The sequence below is a fragment of the Lissotriton vulgaris genome, chromosome 6 (genome assembly GCF_964263255.1).
Source record: "Lissotriton vulgaris chromosome 6, aLisVul1.2, whole genome shotgun sequence".
NCBI classification, from domain to species: Eukaryota; Metazoa; Chordata; class Amphibia; order Caudata; family Salamandridae; genus Lissotriton; species Lissotriton vulgaris.
Genome location: NC_141694.1, coordinates 231078117 through 231102759, shown reverse-complemented (window position 1 = coordinate 231102759; position 24643 = coordinate 231078117). Strand labels below are relative to the sequence as shown.

Genomic DNA, 24643 nt, shown 5'->3' with positions numbered 1-24643 from the left:
GGTGCAAAGCATGAGATTTAAGTATGGCGTTGGTTTGGAAGGAAGTGATGCATACACATTCTCTCAGCCCACCTGTTTTCTCCTGCTGGGATGTGTAAGGAGAGAAGGGAAGGGTTCTCCAGTCCCCTGGGCCGTCATTAGCTGCAGTGCAGGTGAGAAGAGGAAGTCGTTTGAATAGAATATATTCAAAGTAATGGAAGCAATAACATGGAATATGCATAAGGTATGGTTCATAGAATTTCTATACGCAAGCATAATGTGCTTGTTACTTTCAGGAAGTTGTATGGTGCAGACCTGCCAAGCTTGAAATCATTTTCACATGTAGCTAGAGAGGAGGAGGGACATTGGCATGGAAGGCAGGGATCTGGAGCACCGGGCTTCTCTGGGCAGCAACACTCTGCCCAGTAGCACAAAGGGACCTGGTGGCATCTCATGTTCCGTGCAGGCTGCACAACGCGCAGTGGTTTAGGTCAGGGAGAGAGCCTTGATTCGCAAGCTACTCTGTACCAGCTCACCTCGGTGTCTACCGTGTGTTTCAGTCAATTGCCAAGATAGTGATGCAAAGAATGCTGTTATTGTGTCCCGCCTGCAAAGAAAGTGCAAGGTAGCAGGTCCTTTTAGTGGATCGTTTGCTGACCTTGAAATATGTAGCTGATGTTCCAATCCTGGCTTTAGTACTTTTCAAAAACGTCATGGGTTTGTTTTATCTCTTTAATATAGCACGTGTATTGTGTATATTCCAAAACGTACTACATCTTGTGTACACCAGGGCCTTATGAATTACAGTTTTCCTTCCTTTCACATCCTGCTTTCTGTAGTTCTGCCTAACCTGGCCGCCACTCCTGGAATCACCGCTTGCAGATAGCTCAATGGGCATCATTTCATTCTTGAGATGCTCCCGTTGCTTGCAGCGAGGACTGCACTGCATCAAAAATGTTCAAGAAAACCAGACGGAGGTCATGAAATGTACATCAGAGTGTATGTTCAAGTGATGTGACAGTAACTCCAAAAATCACTATCTTCAGGAAGAAGGGAACATTATGTTTACAGAACACACCATGTGAAGGATTAAGTGCTATAAAATTGTGGGCTACAGGGTTGTTGACCAAGATAAGACACACACAGACATCCTTTTATAAATGCAGGCCTTCTGTAGATGAAGATCAGGGTACACTTCAATTTGAAATCAGTGTGGATTAGAACCGAAATTAAAGTGTGGGAAATTGTCTGTACTCTGTATTATTAGTGGGAGAGATGATGAGGGGAATAAAGAGCACATGCATGTAGTTGAGATGAACATTAGACACAGTTAAAGATTGTAAAGATGGAGCTTTTTTATTAAAGAAGAGGCTCATGAGGTCACAATGAATATAGTGATACACATTGTAAGTAGATGGACAGAAAACAAAGGTGGAAGTCATCGAATCTGGATTTCCATTTAATGGCTCTAGACAAGACAAGCTACATTAGCCTTTAGTACGAAATCATTAGGAACTGAAATTTAGAACCTGAGAGTGGTAATAAGAATGTGATCTATAATTTTGAGATTCAGGCTATTGAATAATATCAAGAGATCTCTTAATGTAAGAAAACCTTTTTTGGAGGCTAATAGATCAGAGAAGCCATAATGTTACGAATATTTGGAAAGAGAACAAGCAAGAATGAGTGCTCCCAAATTACTAACAGTCAATGTGTAGGTAGTGCTTCGTGAAAATAAATAAATAAGAGTGTATCAGTGCCAACAAGCGAGCAAATAAATTAACTCCTCATCCTCCACCCACTTGAGGGCTAGTGGCGAAATAGCGAGAACCCAATTGAAGGCAAGCAGTTATATGTGGATACACATCATTATCAGCTCAGTATGGTGTCTTATCACACTAAAATTTTCCTGTATGGTAGACTTATCCCAAAATGTCTGCTCTTAGTTCGCAAGAATGTATGATGGAAACTGTGTATTAAAAACATTTGTATGTTTTTTGGTGACAGTGTGTGATTCAATTTGCGCAAATAAAGATGTATAATATTATAAACTAAAACATGAAAGTAGATATATATGTGTCAGTAAATGTGAAATAACACTGTAGACTCTAATTATGAGTGCCATGTGAACATATTTTCAACTGGATTAGGAATAGGGAGGGAAATAGTTTTTTTTTAATTCACATTTCACGAAGAAAAATCTGGCTGCAACATATGTGAAAAAATAGTCTAGAAAAAGAGTCAATACAGATCTCCATTCTGAAACACTGACTTCTACAGTTATTCCCGATTTCTGAGATAAAATCTCCTAATCATTAAGTAATTGGGTAGCCTGCATTCAGCACACCCCTCATGATTTCTAATTCCAAGAGCGGCATAAGATCTGTAGTTTCCCAACAGTATTCCTAATATGGGCCTTATTTTCTTTGTTGATTGTTGAAATTAACCATAGTGACAGGTCCATGGTTCTCTGGTTGAGCTAGACTGTAGGAAAGTCACAAGTTCACTCTGACAACAATGGAGTGTGAGTTGGATACAGGGAACAAGTTGATCCTGCCGAAGAGTTACCTTCTCAAATCAAGTGCGAAGTGTTCAGCTCGCATTGGAAGAGGCTACGGGGATGAGGCATTTGGCGTGAAGGGCACATTGAGCTTAGTGGATGGTTGTTGTTTTAGTGCAAATATTTAGTCGTCACTGGAGCTTTGCATTGGTTGATCAGAACTGCTGCCACAAAATGCAGGTCTAGCATTGCCAGTTATTGCAGACGTTGCTGTTGGCTCGAAGTGCTGGTCTCACCAGAGCTTGCATTGGTGGTTGGTTCAAATGGGAGAGTTTGGCACAAACTGGCACATTTGCAGTCGCAAAGAGCCCTAACTTAAGGATGTTCATATTTTTCTTGTGGAGGAGCTCTCACTGATTCCACCCAAGGGTTCAACACCTGGAGGCCACCTCTTGGGTATAGGCCTCACTCCAGCAGAGGCCAGCACATGGTTTAGGCAGGGCCAGTTGGTGCTGGTCAGCTGGGCAATTGCAGGGAGGCCTCTGGAAGCTTGTTGTGTCCCTGTAGTTCACATTGGAGGTCAGCCAATTGACTCTTAGTCATTCTGGGTATCATGGGATCAAGGGAAGCATGTCCAAACTTCCTTCTTCAGACACAGCAAGGCAGTTTATGTATTAATTATTCAAACAGATCTATAAAAACCATTGTCATTTACAATGCCAGTAGCTTATACTCCTGAAAATGCGAGACCTGTTGCATTGCAAATGCTTGTTTCTAGCTGTTGTCACCCTTTGTGTGGAGGAATTCCCTGACCTATGCCCAAAACTGGTTCTTGTCAGTTCTTCCCCTTCTCCTGGTCCTCGCACCAAGCTACCTAGGGTGAACGTAAGGCAGGGCAGGCCTGGTGTTAGGTTCCTTTGTATGCACTGGAGTTAGCTCCTCCCCAGCCATCCTCCCAAGAACATCCTCTCTCCTCATACCGAGGTCCACTTTGCTCACTGTCTGGAAGCAATATATAAATAAAACAGAATATTTCACATTGGCAAAACATTCACCCCCAGTCACAGATCTGGGTTTAATCCATCGTTATTTTGCTCACCACGCCACCCCAGTTCAGACATGGCCATATGCAAATCAGTCTTGACCCTGTGCCTGAATCAAGCATCCTAGGACCGGTTTCTGGCTATCAGCCATCATCAGCCAGGATAGCTTGACTGGTGAGCAAAATAACAATGGATTACCAGATCTGTGACTGGGGGTGAATGTTTTGCCAATGTGCAATATTCCGTCCATCATCTTGTGTGTTTTGCTGTTGGCCCTATGTGGGAAGGGTATGCCCAGACGTGGGTCCCGTGCTCACTACGCCACTGGAGTCAAGCTATCCTGGCTGATGACGGCTGATAGCCAGAAACCGGTCCTAGGATGCTTGATTCAGGTCCAGGTAAGACATGGCTTGGCAGTTCGGGCTGGAATGTTCCCATGAGACACCGGGTCAAGACTGATTTGCATATGGCCATGTCTGAACTGGAGTGGCATGGTGAGCAAAATAACGATGTATTAAACCCAGATCTGTGACAGGGGGTGAATGTGTTGCCAATGTGCAACATTCTCTCCGTCATCTTGTGTGTTTAGCAATATACAAATCCCAACAGTTGAGCCATTCACAGTCATGTGACCAAGGACACTAGCAGAAAGGCTCAGCTGGTTTGCAGAAAAGGACAACTTTCTAAAAGCATAATTTTCAGTATAGTAACTTAAAATCTGACTTTAATATTAAAAAGTGTTTAAGATTACAATTCATTTGAGTGTAAACAGGGTATCTATGTCTGCTCCCAATCTGAAGATACAACTTATTAAGTGTAATTGGGCACTCCAATGTTAGTGTTGTGGAGACATATGCCTTACAACAGCAACAAGCAACTTTAAGATTTTTTTTGTACCAGGAATTCTGAAACTTAAACACCATGTCCAACGTTTCAAATAAAATGCACCCTACCCTGTGAGCCTTTATGGCCTAACTTAGAGGTGAGTTAAAAGAAATATAAAGGAAGGGTCAGGCCTGACAAAGGTTTATTTTGCCAAGTCTAAATGACAGTTAAGTTAAATCAGCACTGTAGGCTGCAGTGGCCGGTCTGAGACCTGTTTTCCACTTCTACTTTAGTGGGTAGCGCGAGTGCTGCTGCCAGCTTATAGCATTTAATTAGGAGGCCTTTGGTACATGTAATACCATGTGATGGGGACTTGGAAGTAAATTAGGTGTACCAATAAGGTGTAGGTCAACTTTGCCATGATTTCAAGGAAGAGCACACAGGCACTTTAAAGCTGGTTAGCAGGGAACAAGTGCACAGAGTCCTAAAATCCAACAAAAATAGTTTTGCGAAGGAAGGCAAAAATCTGATCCTGCAGAGAGGGCCAGGCCCAAAAGGACATACACAGTGTTGGTACCTAGAACTGTAGATTTTTGTGTCCCCCTGTACTCTGTCATCTAATGTTCCTTCCGGCTGAGGTAATTTTCAATTTTCTATTGTTTGGGAAGCAATCTGTGGGTTCCACTAGAATTTTCGGTATGAAACATCATTAAGTGGGATGGCAGCTTTGTAATAGATACTTTAGTAAAATGGGTGTGTGTGTTTTTTACCGAAAACGTTGTTATGCCTGCTAAATGAGTGTCAGTTGAGAGCCCTCTTGTTCTTTCTTGCTGATAGAATTCCAGCAGCAGCCGTTATCATATTTATTCATGGATTTGAGATTTGGTAATGACAGTATGAATTGCCTGAAACATATCCGAGTTAAAAAGAAAATCCCTCATCCATCTGCCTGTCAGCGCCTTTGCTGGGCCAGCTGTTCTCTCTCCAATCAGCAGGGTATCCGGTTTTACAGATCTGAGGGGAGCTTTAAAGGGGAGAGTTATATACTGACATATTACCTCTGCTTGTAATGTTCTCCATCATTTGTCAACACCGCCTCTTGAGCTCTAGAGCTGAGGACTCAACTGTGAAGCTAATGTGCAGTTCGTCATCAGTCTACGGTTCGGTCATTGTGTCAAAGGAAGCACTATGATGCTATGTGCACTACACAAGAACCTATGCATGTTCCTATGAGTGAATGGATGAAATAATCTTGTAACAATATTACTGCGTTTAAGTTGAGATGTCTTATTCTGCCTCTTCAGGACAGCTCACTGCCTCATGCTGGCTCACAGATCTTGTAGAAATGGTTCCTGTTTGCTGGCTGTGCATAACTGACGAGTGACAACCTGTGTGTACATGGAATACAGACAAATCGGATAATGTTTCATAGGAGTGGTCATGGAAGCCCCACTACAGTGTTTCCTGTTTAACACTATCAGTGTAAAACCTATCAGTTCTGTGTGCATATTTGTGGTTTGTAGCTGCATGTGGTGGGTGTGCAGGAAGATGGATGCTTAGTAGATTAATTTGCCCAGCTAATTGGGGTAATGAAGATCTGGTGCCTCGTGCCAGATCATGTATTTGCAGGTCACCTTGTTGCATGCGTCACGGACATGTACAATTTCTGTTTGCTAGCCTTGCACAACTGGCCAATTAGAGAATGTTCTCAGGTCTGTGACAATCAGATGGGTGCCTACCAGAAGTACAGCTCGACTACACTGTTTTGTTCTGGGGTTTTTGTGTCTGTGGTCGTTAACTTTTAGAGGCTTCAGCACATACACACATACAAAACTAGTTTGCTGAATTGAAGCTGCTGGCCATCACAAGTGTACCATAGTGCAATTTTTAGGATAGTCCTAAAGTTAAGAAATATAGGCTAACTTTGAATGAACACCCAAAGAATACTCTATTGAGAACCGCTGAAATCACTCTAGCACTATGTGTGTCCCCTTAAAAGTAGGAACTTGTACCATACAATGGCTAGGGGATCTCACCTCATGAGGTGGATGGTACAAGGTGGCACAAGTTGTTAATATGGAGTGGTCCTTGGAATACAGTGCTTTATCGACGAGGTGCCAGGCCTTAAGGTTTATTTTTTCATGACAGGTTAGCTAGTGTAATGATCTGAGGGTGGCGGTTTTATGGTCCTAATTGGAAAGATGTTGAGAAAAAAGTTTAGCAGCTTGATTCTGAACCAGTGGAACAGTGTAAAGCTGAAAGTCAGCCTTTCTGGGGTTGCAGCAACTATATATCCTCACTCACAGTTCTCCCTCAATATAAGCGAGTCCTCACTAAAAAAATTATACCAAGACCTGTTTGAATGAATTTTTAAATATAAATATGTTTGGTGAGGTTTTCATTAAGATAAAGGGTACATATCGGTTGCGTTTTTAAAGGGATTTCTAGACCAAATCGAGGAGCGTGTGTTTCCCTTTCTAGACAGTTACTACTTAAGTACCTATAAAAAATAGATAAAATTTGTGATGGAGACAGGAGGAGAAAAAGATGAAGAGAAAACTATTGTAGTTTCTTGAAAGGAGAGCACAGATCTCACGGAAAACCTAAACTTTGTTTTGTGGGATTTACATTTATTATGTTTTATGTTGCCTGTTGCTAAGAAGTCCAAAACCGGGTGAATCCTTTCAACTTTCGATCAAGCTCCTAAAATAAATGCATATTCTTAAGTCCTCTTTTTAAAAACCTTACACATGATCTTTTGAAGATAATTAATTCACGGGGCCAAACTGCAGTGTCCATTGTAGACTCTTGTGTTCTTGACAAGTTTCTGTGTCTATGTAGACGTGTCTGTCAGGTTTCCAATGACAAAGGATGCCATCGTGTTCTCCTGTTGGACACACTGAACACAGTACTTTACACCGGACTATTGTGTGGCTTATAAAGATGTCTTCACACTTCTGACAAAAAAAGTCAGTTTATTACTTCTTACTTGTTTAGCTTTTGTACTGAAATGGAGGAATATAGAAAAGAAAACATAGAAGCTGAAGGGCTGATGCTGAGATCCTTGACATTTATCTAAGGGTATAAGTGGGGGATTTTGATTTGTCATTTTTCATTAATGTGTACATGGGAAACGGAGATCTGTGTCCATTGAAGTAACTAGATGTGAAGCCTTTATTCTATCTGGATCTTGGTGATTGTGAAATAAAGTGTGTTGTTGTTTGAAGCTCTGCCAATGAAAAAAGGATGAGAAATCAAAAGACAGATTGACATTTTGATACCTTATGTCATGTAGGGTATAAATTTGTATTTGAGGGAAAAAAGAACGAGGTCGCATTATTTTTGCTGGTTGAAAAAAGAATACAAGCTTTTCTAATGTGAAAGCTGTGACTTATATTTACGTAATATCAGTGTTTAATGATCCGGAAGCAGCATCAGTGCAAAATCAATTTAACCAACAACAGGCAGGTGCAAAATTGCCATGTAATATATTCCATCAGTTGAACAACTTGCCACAATCACTCCTCTTGCTACAGTATAACCACCGCCACTAAAGACGTCTCAATGTACTTCTCTCCACCTTGCAGCCCTAAATATTTCTAACCGTCTTGACCTTCCCTCTGTGGGTCCCAGCTAAACATCCTCGGGCCACATGTATCAAAAATCAATTTTTCATTCCTTAAATAGCGCATTTTAGGTCATTGCTATTTAAGAAATGCAAAATGGTATGTAAGAAAATAGCAATTACCTAATAGCGATTCCCGAAGATTTGCAATTACCAATTAGGTATCACTATTAGGTTATACTACTCCATCTGTTCCTAGAGGTGCGCATCGTTTTGCATTACCTAATTTGCAGTTACCTAATTGGTAATCGCAAATTAGGTAATGCCTACCAAGGGTGCCGGAGGGCGTGAGGCCCCCTTGAAGCACCCCCGCCCCAAAAAAAATGTAAAGCGCACAGATGCCCTATGGGCATGTGTGTGCTACAAGGCACTTTGAAAATGTCTTTTTTGTATTTTCACAAATTTGCACATGGTTACCATCGATGTGTAATTGTTTGCATTTAGAAAGTGCTTGGTGGATGTGCTAAGGGAATCACAAATTGTGATTCCCCATTTGTAATCGCAATTTTAGGTAATCACAATTTTTGCGATTACCTAAAATTGCGACTACAAAGCCTTTCATACATCTTGAACGGTTATTTTGCATTTGCATATCGTCAAATTTTGCGATTTGCACCATTTGCGAATGCAAATGGTTTCATACGTGGCCCTTAGCTATTTCCACTCCCAATCTTTATCCTGCATCCCCCTCACCCAGATCCTGTCTCACCCTTTGTCTTCACTGTCGTGTGTGAAACCTCCATTGTGTACAGTACTCCGTTGTTCTGCGGCTAGATTAGCACTTTAGCCCTACTTTTGTAACATTTAGTTGAGTGTTGCAACATTTGCTTAGGTTTCGCACCGATGCAAAACTTTACCTAGAGCCTCATTCGAAGACAAGAAAATGTGCGGAAAATAAAGCGGTTTCTGCTTCATTTTCCCACCTTGGCAGTGCATTTGTTATATAAGCCTAGAAGTGGCAGATTGCTATGAAAAAGAAGCCTTTAGTTTGTTTTTTAATGGGGATCAAAGTGTTAGTTTATTTTTCTAAATGATGGATCGAGTTTTGGGGATTATGAGAAAGTTCTCAAATGTTATTGGTCTCATTAGTTTGGATGCAACTATCAATGGGTACTTAAGTGACAGACTAATAACAGCAGCTGTTCTGTATTATGTTATAAAGCAGAAACACATATATAGGTTCTAAGTGCTATCTAAAAAAAACCTTTAACTGGCATTTTTCATATATGAATACTCTGATAACGTTATGGGTTGCCTGAGTCCAGGCTTAAATCACTGCCCTTTGCTTATTTCACCATTTGGTTAGCATACAAGACTTCACCTATGACTTAGGTACCCACTTCACTCTGTGCATAGCGGTTTGGATGTTGGGATGGACCTCCCGCTTGCGAGTACCTAACTACTTTTCTTTCGCAGTGCGTTTTAGCTTACTGTGGAGCTTTATTTTTAGATCAAGCTGACTTCCAGGGCTTACTACAGCAAGAGGGCAGATGTGCAGCCGAATGCCTGCCACCAACCTTCTTTATGAGACTTAATTTGCAAGGAATGGAAGTGTTTTGGCTATTTGAGATGTTAGTCTAGAAAATTCATTGAAGCATGCTCTTTGTCTGCTTTTGGAAGGTTTCAATTCAGGAATGCAATTTTGTAATTAAGTTATGAATCTATATATATATATATATATATATATATATATATATTCACTGAAAAAACCATAGGTTTCACACCAGTTATAGTTAGGAATTAGCATTTAAAAAACCTATTAAATTCACTGACAAAACCATAGGTTTCAAACCAGTTATAGTTAGCTGGAAATTTTACTGACATAAAACCATTGAAATTCCCACGTTATAGTTAGTTGGACTCACTATAACTTGCGCGCCTGCAATGCACTGCTGATGACGTCACATATTACATCACTCATGACATGGTCAGTGACATCACTCATGACATCACTGATGACACCATCCAGTGAATGTGTGTCTTTCTGAAAAATAAATTTGTTTTATATATGTATTTGTAAAGGTCGATGGAAGAATAAATGTTTAAATAAGTGTGTAAATGGATGTTTTTTTTTAAATTGGTTGGTTAACTGGCTTATTAAGTGTATCTTAGTGAATACATATATTAGCGAGTATTGTTTAAATATTTAAATGTTTGTATCAGTGTTTCTCTTTGTGTATAAGTGGCTGCAGGGGTTGGTGACTGACTCACTGTTTGTATGTGTTTTGAAGACAGCATATGTGCAGGACTGTATGGGTGGATGAGTGTGTATATGTGTGTGTTAGTGAGTGAATGACTGTCTCACTAGTGTCTTCATTAGTAACGACATATGTTTTAATCTAGTATATGTGAGTAGTGATGTATATAAGTGAGTATAGTATATATAGTGAGAGATTGTAGGAGTTCCTGATTAAATAAGTATGTGTTTCTATAAGTGATTGTTTAAGAGAGTAAGTATGTGTAAGTTTCCTTAGAAGTAAGGTGGTAGTGTGTGTATAAATGTATATGCAAATAAATGGATGTTCAATAGTTTATTTGCATGTGTGAGTATGTGTGTGAGTAACTTTTGGATGACTGCTGATGTGTAACAGGATGTATAGGTGTATCACTACATATGATGAGTGAGTATATATATGAGTGACTATATAGAACTGTTGGTGAATGAGTGGATGTGTATATAGATGGTGGAATTACTGAATTGGTTGTTGTTTCTGGTTTGGGTATCTCCATTTTTTTGGAAATGTTTGTTTCTATTTTTGAATATGTGTTTCAAGCGTTACATTACACTGAAATTAGGTCTGTCACGCTGTCACAAGGATGGTGTCATCAGTGATGTCATGAGTGATGTCACTGACCATGTCATGAGTGATGTAATATGTGACGTCATCAGCAGTGCATTGCAGGCTCGCAAGTTATAGTGAGTCCAACTAACTATAACGTGGGAATTTCAATGGTTTTATGTCAGTAAAATTTCCAGCTAACTATAACTGGTTTGAAACCTATGGTTTTGTCAGTGAATTTAATAGGTTTTTTAAATGCTAATTCCTAACTATAACTGGTGTGAAACCTATGGTTTTTTCAGTGAATTTCAAAGGTTTTTTAAATGCTAATTCCTAACTATGACTGGTGTGAAACCTATGGTTTTTTCAGTGAATTTCAAAGGTTTTTTTAATGCTAATTCCTAACTATATAAGACCTGAAAGCCCACCAGGAATCTCCAGTATGCGCCAGGGGACTGCATTGCAGAGAGGTGTAATGAAGCCACAACCCTTTTTACACCTCTCTGCAACGCAGCCCCGTGCATGTTTGAAGAAGGGGAACTAATTCCCCTTGCATACTGGGGGCCCCTGGGGGCCAATTAGCCCACCTGGAACCTCCAGTATGCGCCAGGGGCTGCATTGCAGAGGTGTAATTGTTAAAGATTAGACTGCAAAACGTCAACATTATCGGCGCCATCTTGCCCCCTTTCCAGGCCCATTCGTGCGCGTAAGCGGCAGCCATTTTGAGCACCATGGCCTCCCTGCCCCTCACTAATAGCCAGCGCGTCTCTCTCTCTCTTAACCTCGCAAGCATTCCCCCGCACGCTGACAACCCCCCCGCTCTCTCATGCCTTGGGTCATAAACCCCTCTCCAGCGCAGCTTCACCACGGAATCCCATCCTGTTCCCAGCGCGACACCTCCCTTCATTCCTTTCATGGCCTCAAACCCTTTTGATGCAAACCCCCTTTTCCTGTGTCCCCGTTTGTCTTCCTCGTTCCCAGGCTGCCACCTGACCCTGCGGATACTGTTTATTACCCCGTACAGTAGGAAGCTTCCCCTCCCCATCAAAAGACCCCCGAACCGATCAAAGCCCCCACCCCATGAGATCCGATCAACCCCACGCATTCCGTGAATCGGCGGAATGCCCTGCTGTGCGACCACCATCACCTGTTGTGACCGGGGTGGGGAATCCAACTGTAAATGTATGTGGGAACGGGTCTGGAGGGGAGATTCCGAGGATGTTCTTTCAAGTATTAAAATATTACGAGAATGTGTTATGTGCAATAAAGGTCGTAAACTCTAGTATAAGAGGCCCGGCCTCAGAGATGTGGTTAGAGCACCTCGTGACGATACTTGCTGTCTGAATTGATGTGTTCTCCTCCGGAGAGAATAAAATCCTCGTTTCCCGCCTTCCAGTCTCCAGCGCCTGCTTCTTCATTGATTAATATTGGTGGGTCATAGAGGCGATACCGCCGGGCAACATAAAAGGGTCTTTGGTTACCGGTTGTCTTTGGAACCCTTTTTAGCAATTGGCGTCCCAAACGTGGGGCCCATCAGCGACTCGTGGATCCAGTGGGAGAGGTCCTGACGACAGAGTGAACGACTGCAACGATCGGAAGGTACCCTGTCCGATAGACCCTCGTCTGACAGCCGATCATCCGAACTTCACTGGTTCCGAACAGACCTCTCTCGAGTGATCTGCGGTCCTGACTGGGAACCATCAGGAGTGCCATGAGAAGTACGAAGAGAAGAGGACGATCGGGCGCTGGATTCGGAAGACGAGAAACTGTCCATGCGGTCCGGGTAAGGTCGTGTAAACACGACGAATTGCGAAAGTGATAGATAATTGAAAGAAATTGATAATTGTTGTGAAAATACTAGTATTACTCTTTGTTAATTTATTGGAGATTCACTGTCTACAAACGGAGAAACAACAGGCTCTCCCTTTATAAACAGCGAAGGATAGGTACGCACCCGTCGGACCTATTTTTCTCCCCCACTGAACAATTGCCCCTTCGCCCCATTGATTAACTGTTATAGATTGTTTTCTGGAGATTCTCTGTCTGAAAACAGGGAAGATTAGGTCCCCTCTTTACAGATAGTGAAAGGGTAGGTGACGCGAACCTTTGCGAGCCTACTTATTCTCCCCATTGACCATATTGATTTTTTATTTTTGACCTAACGTTGATTGATTGCTCAGAATTGGTTCATGAGGTATTCACTACGTGCAAACAACGTAGAATAGAAATATTCTGTCTAGTCTTTGCGCGCAGTGATAAGATAGGTAGTGCTGATTATTATCCCATTGTGATCCGTCATGCCTGTCTTCTCCCCACTGGTCAGTAGCCTGTTTAACCCGGACCGCTTATTAGAGATGAACCATCCGGCTCCGCTGGAAGGCACCCCTAATAAGGACATGTTCACAAAGCATGGATTAGTCGCTATAGCCTATAGCCAACTGTGGCATAAATATACGAAAAAGGATCGAGAAAGTCAGTGGCCACTGATAGGATCCTTCGAAGACGATAGAATAATCACACTAGAAACAGCTCTTGGTAAAAACAAGACGACGTCCACTATGCTTGACAGCTTCGGCATGTGGCGAAAAGAAGCCGAACAACGCAAAAAGAGAACTGAGAGTAGGTTGGGAAAAGAGCTGCGGAAAGCAGCCCACCTAGCAGCCCAGAAATAAGAGAAAGAGATAAAAGAAAGAGAGGATACCAAACAGAAGCTAGAAATAGAAACATCAAGCCAGTGCCTGGTTAGAACTCCCTCCACGCTCTACCCTGATTTGCACTCGAAACAGCGAACCAACGATGATCTGCTGCTAGGTCCTCCGATCATCCACATGCCCCCTCCATATGCCCCTTCCCAACCCTTAGCCCAACACCCACTATCCCCAGGTACCAGCGAGAGCAGCCCCGCGGCTTCAGCCCCCATGGCCTCCGTGCCGGCTGAACTCCTCGTATTAGATGTTACGCAAACGACAACGCCGGGCGACCCAGAAGCCCGAAGGGTTGGTCCTGTTAGAGCATATAGACTAAGCAAACATGAACGAGCAGGGGTCGATAAGATAGCGAAGATACTGGTAGAGAAGAGGGAGGATGAAGAATCCGTCATGGATGTGTTTAATTCTTATACTGGGAGTCACAGACGACACTTTACTGTACAACTGTGTTACCACGTCTTAAACGCATACGAGGACCGATATCAAGAAAAAGGTCCACAGAGCCTAACGACTCTGTACCGGAAGGTTGATATCGGGGATGAGAGTGAGAGTGATGTGACGGACCTCCTTACGCGTACGCTTGAGGTTTTCCGCCACCTCACTGAACAAAAGCCAAAAACCGAATCCACTACCTCCGTAGCAATCAACCCACAAACTGAACGACCTAACACTATGATGCCGATACGAGAGGCTGCCCCTTACTGGGTTCCTCCACGAGGTGAAGGGACTCACGATGATGCAAACAACAAAGACGCAAAGGGAAGGGTAGTGTACAATTGGGTCTACCAACCATGGGACCGGCAAGAGATTCTGACCTTCCGGAAATCTCTGCCAGACCTACGTAAAAACCCCACCGCCTTCTATACTGAGTTGGGTACGGCCCTAGGATCGACGATTATGACTCTAGCCGACATCGACTTGTTTTTCGGGTTATGTCTGCCAGCTGATGTGTGGAAGCAAATCCGGAAAGTCGACCACACTGAGCTGTTTGGACATAACTGGTCACAACTTGATGGCATAGATAGACAACGAGAACCCCGACAAAACCAATGCCAGCAATCTGACTACGATGACGTTCATGACTTTGCATAGGACTGCCTAGGGCAAGGGAGGGATCCAGTCGAGCTCCATGTTGACCAGCAAGGCCCTTATGTCACTGCTAAGGTCTTGGGTACAAAGTCACCATTCCTGGTAGACACTGGCGCAACACGTAGTGCATTATCTAAACGACTGATTCCAAGGGCACCCTTGTCTGGCTTACTAATAACATCGACAGGTTTCGATGGGACGCCCTCCACTAACCCTTTGTCCGCCCCAATCCTCTTTGACTTAGAAAACAACACCACTGACACCACGTTTTTACTCTCCTCCAATAGCCCTGACGCAATTATGGGACTCGACCTATTGAAACACTTCCGAGCAACGATTAGATATTCTCAAGATGGAGTCCGAGTTTTTCTTTACGACAATCCTGTTCTGCTTAGACAGTGCCCCCCCAGACACATGTTTTCCATCACCGACGCCGACACTTCCCTGCTCGACACTCTGCCTCCGTATCTGTGGGCCAAAACGGATTCGGATGTAGGGCGCATGATGATCGACCCAGTACACATCACTGTTCGACCAGATGCAACACTCCCAAAACTTCCACAATATCGAATATCACCCGAGGGCGAGAAGGCATTGGTAGAAATCATCCAATCACTGATAGACGCAGGAGTGGTAGAGGAAGTAGTTAGCAACATTTGCAACAGCCCAATCTTGCCCATCATTAAGAAACAGGGAGAAGGAGATGAGAAAGCATACCGCTTCATCATTGACCTTCGAGAGATCAACAAAGTGGTGGTACCCCAGTACCCTGTGGTCTCAGACATTACCACCATCCTGACTTTGATTCCCTCCACTGCCACCACCTTCACTGTCATTGACCTCAAAAATGCATTCTTTTCTATCCCCATCCACCCAGACAGCCGATATCTCTTCGGCTTCACCCTAAAAGCCCGCTCATATAGGTTCTGCCGAGCACCCCAGGGCTACACAGAAAGCCCTAGCATCTACAGCCAGGCCCTCAAGAGACAACTGGATCAAGTCCAGTTACCCGATGGAGTGGTATTAGTACAATATGTCGACGACATCCTCTTGGCAGCCGACACCACTCCACTAGCTGTCACAGCCACCATTCAACTCCTGCATTTCCTTGCAGGAAATGGCCACAAGGTCTCTAAGAAGAAGTTGCAATTCTGCCAACCCCAGGTCACTTACCTAGGCCACCTTTTGTCCAAAGACGGAAGGAAACTGACTCCTGACCGGATCCAAACCATTCTCGACACCCCCGTCCCTAAGACCCAGAAACAGGTCCGCTCCCTACTAGGCCTCACCTCCTTCTGCCGACAGTGGCTGCCCAACTTTAGCCTCGTAGTAAAACCACTGCTTTCATTGTTAGCAAAGGACGTCCCTCTCCCACTCCCTTGGACCCCTGAGTGTCAGGCTTCTTTCGTGCAACTACGAGATGCCCTCTGCTCAGCCCCTGTGTTGGGTACCCCCGATTACACAAAGCCCTTCTCCCTTTACACCCATGAGAGGGAGGGGTGCGCTTTATCTGTCCTGACCCAGTCCATTGGCCCAAAGCAACGACCATGCGCTTACTTCTCAGCCACTCTTGACCCCGTAGCCAGAGCCCTGCCTGCTTGCCTTCGAGCCGTAGCTGCTGCCGCGATCTCTATCCGACAGAGTGAGGGGATCGTGCTCTCGAATTCCCTCACAGTACTGGTACCCCATGCAGTTGACACCCTCCTAAACCAAACCAAAACGCAACACCTGACAAGTGCACGACTGACAGGGTACGAACTGACTCTGCTCGCACCCCACATCACACTGAAGAGATGCACCACACTGAACCCAGCAACCCTGCTGCCCTTACCAGAAAACGATCCCAATGCGCACCCTGTACACGACTGTGTGACCCTCACAGACGAACAGACCAGAAGTAGGGTTGACCTCAGAGACACGGCTTTCCCCGACCCCGACGGAGAGCTGTGGGTGGACGGTTCTTGCATCAAGCTCCCCGATGGCACCACTTCGGCCGCCTATGCAGTCACCACGGCTCGAACTGTAGTCGAGACAGCCCGCATAACGCAACGATCTGCCCAGGCAGCGGAACTGATTGCCCTGACACGAGCCTGTATTCTAGCAGCAGGTACCACAGCAAACATTTACACCGACAGCCAGTATGCCTTCGGGGTGGTTCACCATTTCGGGCTCCTTTGGAGGGAGAGGGGATTCTTGACCTCACACGGCACCCCCATTTTGCACGGGGACCTAGTCTCCGCCTTGATCGAAGCCGTCCTTCTCCCCAAAAAGCTTGCAGTCATCAAATGCCAGGCACACAAAAAGGTGACAGACATTATTGGACAGGGAAATGCACTAGCCGACCTCACTGCCCGAGCGACAGCTGAAAATAGGACGACAACACGCATGTACGTGACCAGGTCACAAGCAGAAAAATGGACTGACGCTAGGGACACTATCAGAGACATTCAAATGGCTAGCACACAACACGAACTGACTGAATGGACACGGGTGGGATTGAAAGATGACGAAGGCTGCTGGCGGACAAAAGACACAGACAAATGGTTGCTACCTGACTCGTATCTGATTCCCATACTGACTATGGCGCACTCCCCTGCCCACATAGGATCAGCCCCCATGATTGAACTTGTCTCCAGAGTTTGGCACAATGATAAGATCACAGAGTCCGCCAAACGCTTGGTCCAACAGTGTTTGATATGCCTGCAACACAATCCCGGGAAAGGAACTGTAGTACCCCGGGGAGGGTTTGGGGTCCCAAATCACCCGTTTGAAGTCCTGCAGATGGACTACATCCAACTAGACAGATGTCAAGGCCTGAAATATGTACTTGTGGTGGTATGCGCATTTAGCAAATGGGTGGAAGCATATCCAACCCGTGACAACACTGCTATGGCCACAGCAAAGGTACTGTTAAAGGAGTTTTTCCCCCGTTACGGCCTTTGTCGAATTTTGTGGAGCGACAATGGCCCCCACTTCGTAGCCGAAGTTATCCAACTCATTTTGAAGGGGTTGGGTGTAAAACAAAAGTTCCACGCAGTCTTCCACCCCCAATCTGCTGGACTAGTTGAACGACATAACGCCACACTGAAACTAAAATTGGCCAAAATAGTAGCTACCACAGGACTGAAATGGCCAGACGCACTCCCCCTGGCATTGCTCTCAATGCGTTCCACCCCCACCAAACACCACTTGACACCATACGAGGTTGTGTTCGGCCGGCCTATGAATGTTTGGTCTGCGCCGAAACCAACTTCCATTCATGACGTCCCGGACGTCCTAATGTCTGATTACTTATGCCAGTTGACTAAAACACTGTCTGTTATCCATCAACAGGTGCTGCATGCCATCCCTGACGCTTCCAGGGGTCCCGGACACACCATCCAACCTGGGGACTTCGTCCTGATCCGGAACTTCCAGCGTGCCAAGAGTCTGGAACCCCGGTGGACGGGCCCCTGGCAAGTCCTCATCACCACCCGAACAGCACTCCGGGTGGAGGGAAAACGCAACTGGCTGCATGCACACCACTGCAAGAAGATCTCCTCGACCCTGACCTCGACCGAAACCATCAACAGTCAAGAAGAGCTCCTGAACAAGGACCGACCGTCACTATCCTGCTATCCCGATACCGAAACACTTGAACTTTCAAAATTCTCTGATCCCACAGTGCCATCAAGAGAAGGGTATTTCCTGCGTCGAAAGGAGGGAGTTACGGCTAAGTAGACCACGGACTGAGTTAAATCTCAGAACGGTGACCTAAACACTACCGAGGGTTACCCGGAGAGAAGCAAAGCAAAGTCTGTGGTTCTGCCCGCTACCGAGCCCCTTGAAGATGATGGAAGCGCCAGATAAGAAGATGATGGAAGCGCCAAATAAGAAGATGATGAAGGAAACAGGAAATACCCACCGCAGGAACCCAAAAGCAGACAGACTCCATAGCCCAAAGACTATTGCGCTCTTCATCACAATCCTCTTCTGCTTTCTCCTCATGACCACACTCTGGATTGTGGAAGAAAATGCACCTGCTCACGAAACATTCCTGACCACTGTCCAGCCTACCACCATGAAGGAACATTATCTGATCTCGCTCTCTCCCCAACTCAGAGAGAGGCGAAAGGAATTTTGGAATAACTCCTTCGTACAACTACTTCACCAGCACAACCTTGCCACCAATGCCACCAACTGTTGGATCTGTGGGTTGCTACCCCACGCCACTGGACACTCGATACCATTCATCCCTTCACCTTTCTCAGTTCACGGTTCCTGTCTTGCCTGGCTGATGCTTCTGCAAGAAAGCTTTAAGGACAATGCCACCTCCAGCAAAACGGTAACGCATTTCTACCACGGGGTCTGGCGGAACAGAACAAAGACACACTTCTGCCCGCAGACCAACAACAACACCATCCACTTGGACATCCCTGCTAAAGAACAAGTTGAAATGCAAGTGTTCAATAATCCAACCAGAACCACCTTCTCCTACCTGCGAAAACGAACGGCTGCCACTCTGACTGTGGCCCTGTCAGTCATCAACGTCACTGGCCACATGTGCATGGAAGGGCTTGGGACTCAGCTGGTAGGCCACAGTGCCTGCCGGTTTTCAGGAACTCTGGACTCCATCGACCCGCCTTCCTTTGTGGCATCTCCAAACACGTATTTCGTCTGCGGCACAAAGGCTTACACCTGGCTCCCCAAAGGCTGGGGGGGCACTTGTTTCATTTCCTTCATTCTTCCTCCGACATATGTGGCACCAGCAAATCATCACAGACAAAAACGAGCCAAGGACATCGAACAAGCCGATTCAACAGGAGCGCAATTCATCGATGCTATGAAAGGACTGGTCCCCCTCTGGGGCCCGATGGCAAACAGCCGTGCCATCCGACATCTGACTCAAGCAGTTGAGACAACAATGAACATCACGGCTGGTATCCTTGCTAACAACACCGCTGAACTTCAAGCGGTCCGCTTGGTGGCTCTCCAGAACCGCCTTGTCCTGGATGTGGTTCTTGCGGACCGTGGTGGAGCATGCCGCATCATTGGGTCCAGCTGCTGTACATACATACCGGACAACTCACCCTCAGTGTACAAAGCCATCGAACATCTCCACAGACTCTCTTCAGAAGTACACCAGGAACAAGAAGAATGGTCGCTTGGTGGTTGGTTCTGGAACACCGTTAAGAACTGGGGTTGGAGACTGTTCACCATTATCCTGATTCCTGTAGTTGTGATATGCGGTCTATGCTTAGGAATTCAATGTCTGCCACCTCTGTGTTCATTATGTGCAAATTGTATTTGCCCTAAGACTGTGGACTTTGAAAACGAACGTATGAGAGCAATATATGATGCCGAGGTTAGGAATTTGATGAAGATTGACATTGAGTAAGCAAGTTGGCTAAGATATGTTGAAAAGGGAGGACTGTTAAAGATTAGACTGCAAAACGTCAACATTATCGGCGCCATCTTGCCCCCTTTCCAGGCCCATTCGTGCGCGTAAGCGGCAGCCATTTTGAGCACCATGGCCTCCCTGCCCCTCACTAATAGCCAGCGCGTCTCTCTCTCTCTTAACCTCGCAAGCATTCCCCCGCATGCTGACAACCCCCCCGCTCTCTCATGCCTTGGGTCATAAACCCCTCTCCAGCGCAGCTTCACCACGGAATCCCATCCTGTTCCCAGCGCGACACCTCCCTTCATTCCTTTCATGGCCTCAAACCCTTTTGATGCAAACCCCCTTTTCCTGTGTCCCCGTTTGTCTTCCTCGTTCCCAGGCTGCCACCTGACCCTGCGGATACTGTTTATTACCCCGTACAGTAGGAAGCTTCCCCTCCCCATCAAAAGACCCCCGAACCGATCAAAGCCCCCACCCCATGAGATCCGATCAACCCCACGCATTCCGTGAATCGGCGGAATGCCCTGCTGTGCGACCACCATCACCTGTTGTGACCGGGGTGGGGAATCCAACTGTAAATGTATGTGGGAACGGGTCTGGAGGGGAGATTCCGAGGATGTTCTTTCAAGTATTAAAATATTACGAGAATGTGTTATGTGCAATAAAGGTCGTAAACTCTAGTATAAGAGGCCCGGCCTCAGAGATGTGGTTAGAGCACCTCGTGACGATACTTGCTGTCTGAATTGATGTGTTCTCCTCCGGAGAGAATAAAATCCTCGTTTCCCGCCTTCCAGTCTCCAGCGCCTGCTTCTTCATTGATTAATATTGGTGGGTCATAGAGGCGATACCGCCGGGCAACATAAAAGGGTCTTTGGTTACCGGTTGTCTTTGGAACCCTTTTTAGCATAATGAGACTATGCCCCTTGTTACACCTCTCTGCAACGCAGCCCACTGCCGCGTTTGCAGAGGGGGAACTAATTCCCCTTGCATACTGGGGGTCCCTGGGGTCAACTAGTCCACCAGGAGCCTCCAGTATGCGCGAGGGAGCTGCATTGCAGAGAAGTGTAATGAGGCCACACCCTTGTTACACCTCTCTGCAATGCAGGCCACTGGCGCGTTTGCAGAGGGGGGACTAATTCCCCTTGCATACTGGGGGTCCCTGGATCATATCTGCCCAAACACCGATATTCCGAACGATTGTAAATGACTTTTCTTGAGAAACATTTGGATTTGGATTATCATGTCCTATACTTTGGAATTTTTGAAAGACTGACTTTGAGGATGCTATAAATTACTCAAGTCTGCCCGAATTGTGTGGGTAAAATTGATACCTAGTCACTTTGAATAAGAATATACTTATGTCTCGTCTAACATTTGGAAGAAATATCTAGTTATATGACAACTGGATACCGACATAACTTGAAGGAAATAAGAACGCCCTGAAGAAGTTCTGTTGTACAGAACGAAACCTTTCGGCTGGCTGTGGTACAAAAACTTAAGGAAAATAAAAGCATTTGAATATACACCAAGATTCAGCGCTTCAATAAGGACTCTAAGTGATATGATTTGATTGGACTCATTGTGAAAGTGGTGCTGTGCCAAACTTTGGAATATTCTCCACTACTCTCTACTACTTACTCTCTCCTACTCCACTACTCTCAAATACTCACTGTCTACTACTCATTCTCTACTACTCTACTACTCTCTACTACTCTCTCTCTACTACTCACTCCCTACTACTCGCTACTCACTACTCCCTACTACTCACTATCCACTACTCTCTACTACTCACTCTCTACTACTCTCTCTCTACTACTCACTCTTTACTACTCACTACTACTCTCTACTACTCACTCTCTACTTCTCACTCTCTACTACTCTCTACTACTCACTCTCTACTACTCTCTCTACTAGTCTCTACTACTCACTCTACTACTCACTCTCTACTACTCACTACTATTCTCTCTGCTACTCATTCTCTACTACTCTCTACTACTCACTCTCTACTACTCACTCTCTACTACTCACTCTTTACTACTCTCTACTACTCACTTTCTACTGCTCTCTACTACTCACTCTACTACTTACTCTCTACTACTCTCTACTACTCACTCTCTACTACTCACTCTCTAATACTCTCTACTACTCACTCTCTGCTACTCTCTCTACTGCTCTCTACTACTCTCTACTACTCACTCTCTACTCTCTATTAATCACTCTCTACCTCTCTCTTCTTCTCTCTCTACTAATCTCTACCTCTCTACCGCTACCTCTCTACCTCTCTACCTCTACACCTCTACACCTCTACCTCTCTACCTCTCTCTACACGCACACATATACACATATATGCATATATATATATGCATATGCATTTATATATATGTATGTGTATGTATAAAAAAAACAACAAAACATTTTTTTTTTAAACAGCTACTTTTTAAACTGTCATTCTTTTTCCCCATGGTACACTCCCCGGTACGCGCACCGGTGCGCTTACCGGTGCGCGTACCGGGCGCTCCCCCCGCGAAAATCAAAAAAAAAATTATTTTTTTTTTGCCCCGCGGGGCCCTTTTATGGCCCCCACATCAAACCTAGGGGGTCAAGGGGGGGTCTACCCTGCCCCCTTATGGTCATTTCCCCCTTTGTTTTTGCCACTTCTTGTGTCTCGATTTTACCGAGACACAAGATGGCGGCCGCTCCGGACTGTTTAGAATGTTTACAGACACCCGAGAGCCAATCAGCTTTCCTCACGCAAGTCGCGTGGCACGCACGGTACGCGCACCGGTGCGCGTACCGGTGCGCTGCTATAGATATATATATTTTTTTGAACCTAAATTACTCAAAATCCAGTGGAGCACATATCTTGAGACATAGCAAAGGCACATCGGGCTACCAGTCCCTACAATTTTGCCAAGTTTGGTGGAAATCCATTCAGCCGTTCGGGCTAAAAGTGAAATCGACCGCCCTATGGAAATTAACATGGGGAAAACGCGTTTTGGGACCCCCCTTTTATCTTGGCCCCCGCTTGACGAATCCCCCCCAAACTTTCAGGGAAGGACCGGGGCGCCGCGAGGCCATTTTCAGGAAATTTTCAGGCAGATTCGTCAACCGGTGCCAAAGTTATTCCAAATAGAATTTTGAGATTTAACATTGAAAAAAATCCTAACTATAACTACCTACTGGCGACCGCCAGTAGGTAATATATATATATCCTAAAAAACAAATACTTTTTTCAACAACGTAGCACCTAACCAAAAAGCGAAACCTGCTTGGTTGGGGATTCAATGTGCCTGTTACCAGTATTTTAAATATATATATATTTTGGTAGTACATTCTTGCTTTTCAGGTTTACTTTAACCCATCATCTTTTATTATTTCAGACTGCTGCTTTCCCTGTAAGGAGAAAGAGTCACAACTGTAGCTGCACTCATATCGAGATGTCTCGCCACCATAGCCGGTTTGAAAGAGACTATCGCGGGGGCTGGGAGCGTTGGGAATGGAGCTCCAATGGTAATCATGTGAATACTACAAACTGCAACAATACAGTTGGTGTTAATGGCAACAACAGACCTGGACTTTTGCCTTTGCCTGTTGTTCGCGCTCGGCTTCCTACACCTGTCTCTTCAGCGTCCACCACCGTAAGCAGTGATACCACTACAAATCTCGGCACAAGTTCGTCTACAGCTGCAACTACCAAAGTAAGAACAGTGTAACTTTATTCATCTTTTCAGTTCATTAGCTCTGTTCACGTAGAACCTTGGTGCTGTAAACTAAACTGGTTATGTAAATCAAAGAGAACAAATTGATGGTTGTGTTCACTGAATGTCAGTGGTATTATTTGTCATCTTCTGCTGATGGCAAGTTCTTCTGTCTGAGATCACTGACAATATGGCCCATTAGACAGCATAATATTGGTTTCACTTTAGTTATAACATAACTTTCATTTGTTTCACGAATTGCTACTGTATAGAGATTATTGGGTTAGTTCCCATTAGCTGGGTTATTGGTGGGTAGGATGACTAAGCATATCAATTGGGGAATTATAAGCACGCTACTCACCCGTGAGGGTCTCAAGGTTCTCGCGGAGGGTGAGCAGGTCCTTTCAGCTGAAGAGCCAGGTCTTGAGAGTCTTCCTGAAGGTGTTCATGGAGTATGATGTCTGCCAGTAGCTCATTCCAGGTTTTAGCTGCAGTGTGCGAGAACGATCTTCTGCCTGCTCTGGCTCTGTGGATGCGCGGGGTTTCACCTAGTGTGAGGTTGGCAAATCAGAGGTTTCTTTTGGATCCCTGGAAGTTTATTCTGTGGTTGAGGTATTTGAGTCTGTTGTTGTGTAGGCATTTGTAGGCGTGAGTGAGGATCTTGAAGGTGACTCTCTTTTCCACAGGAAGCCAGTGGAGTCTCCGCAGGTGCTGGCTGATGCGTTCGTGCCGGGGGATGCCGAGAACGAGTTGGGCCGCAGCGTTCTGTATTGTCTGGAGTTTGCGGAGTAGGGACCTGTTGATGCCGGCATTAGGAGCGTTTCCATAGTCCAGTCTGCTGGTGATGAGTGCGTGGGTGACTGTTTCCTTGACTCCGGGGGATCCATTTGAAGGTGTTTCGAAGGATGCAGAGGGTGTTGAAGCAGCTGGAGGTGCCGATATTGACCTGTCCGTTCATGACGAGTGAAAAATCGAGTATGATGCAGAGATTTTTGGTGTGGTCTGAGTGGTCCGGT

At 45.1% G+C, this 24643-nt stretch overlaps 1 protein-coding gene across 1 annotated transcript in view; it reads left to right on the top strand.

The window, feature by feature from the left end:
- Positions 1-23312: 23312 nt before the first annotated feature.
- Positions 23313-24643, top strand: part of KLHL29 (kelch like family member 29) — a 729019-nt gene continuing 727688 nt past the window's right edge. The window contains exon 1 of the mRNA XM_086926271.1: positions 23313-23627. Within this exon, the coding sequence (XP_086782397.1) occupies positions 23367-23627 (261 nt within the window). The 5' untranslated portion in view covers positions 23313-23366. The remainder of the gene's footprint in view (positions 23628-24643) is intronic.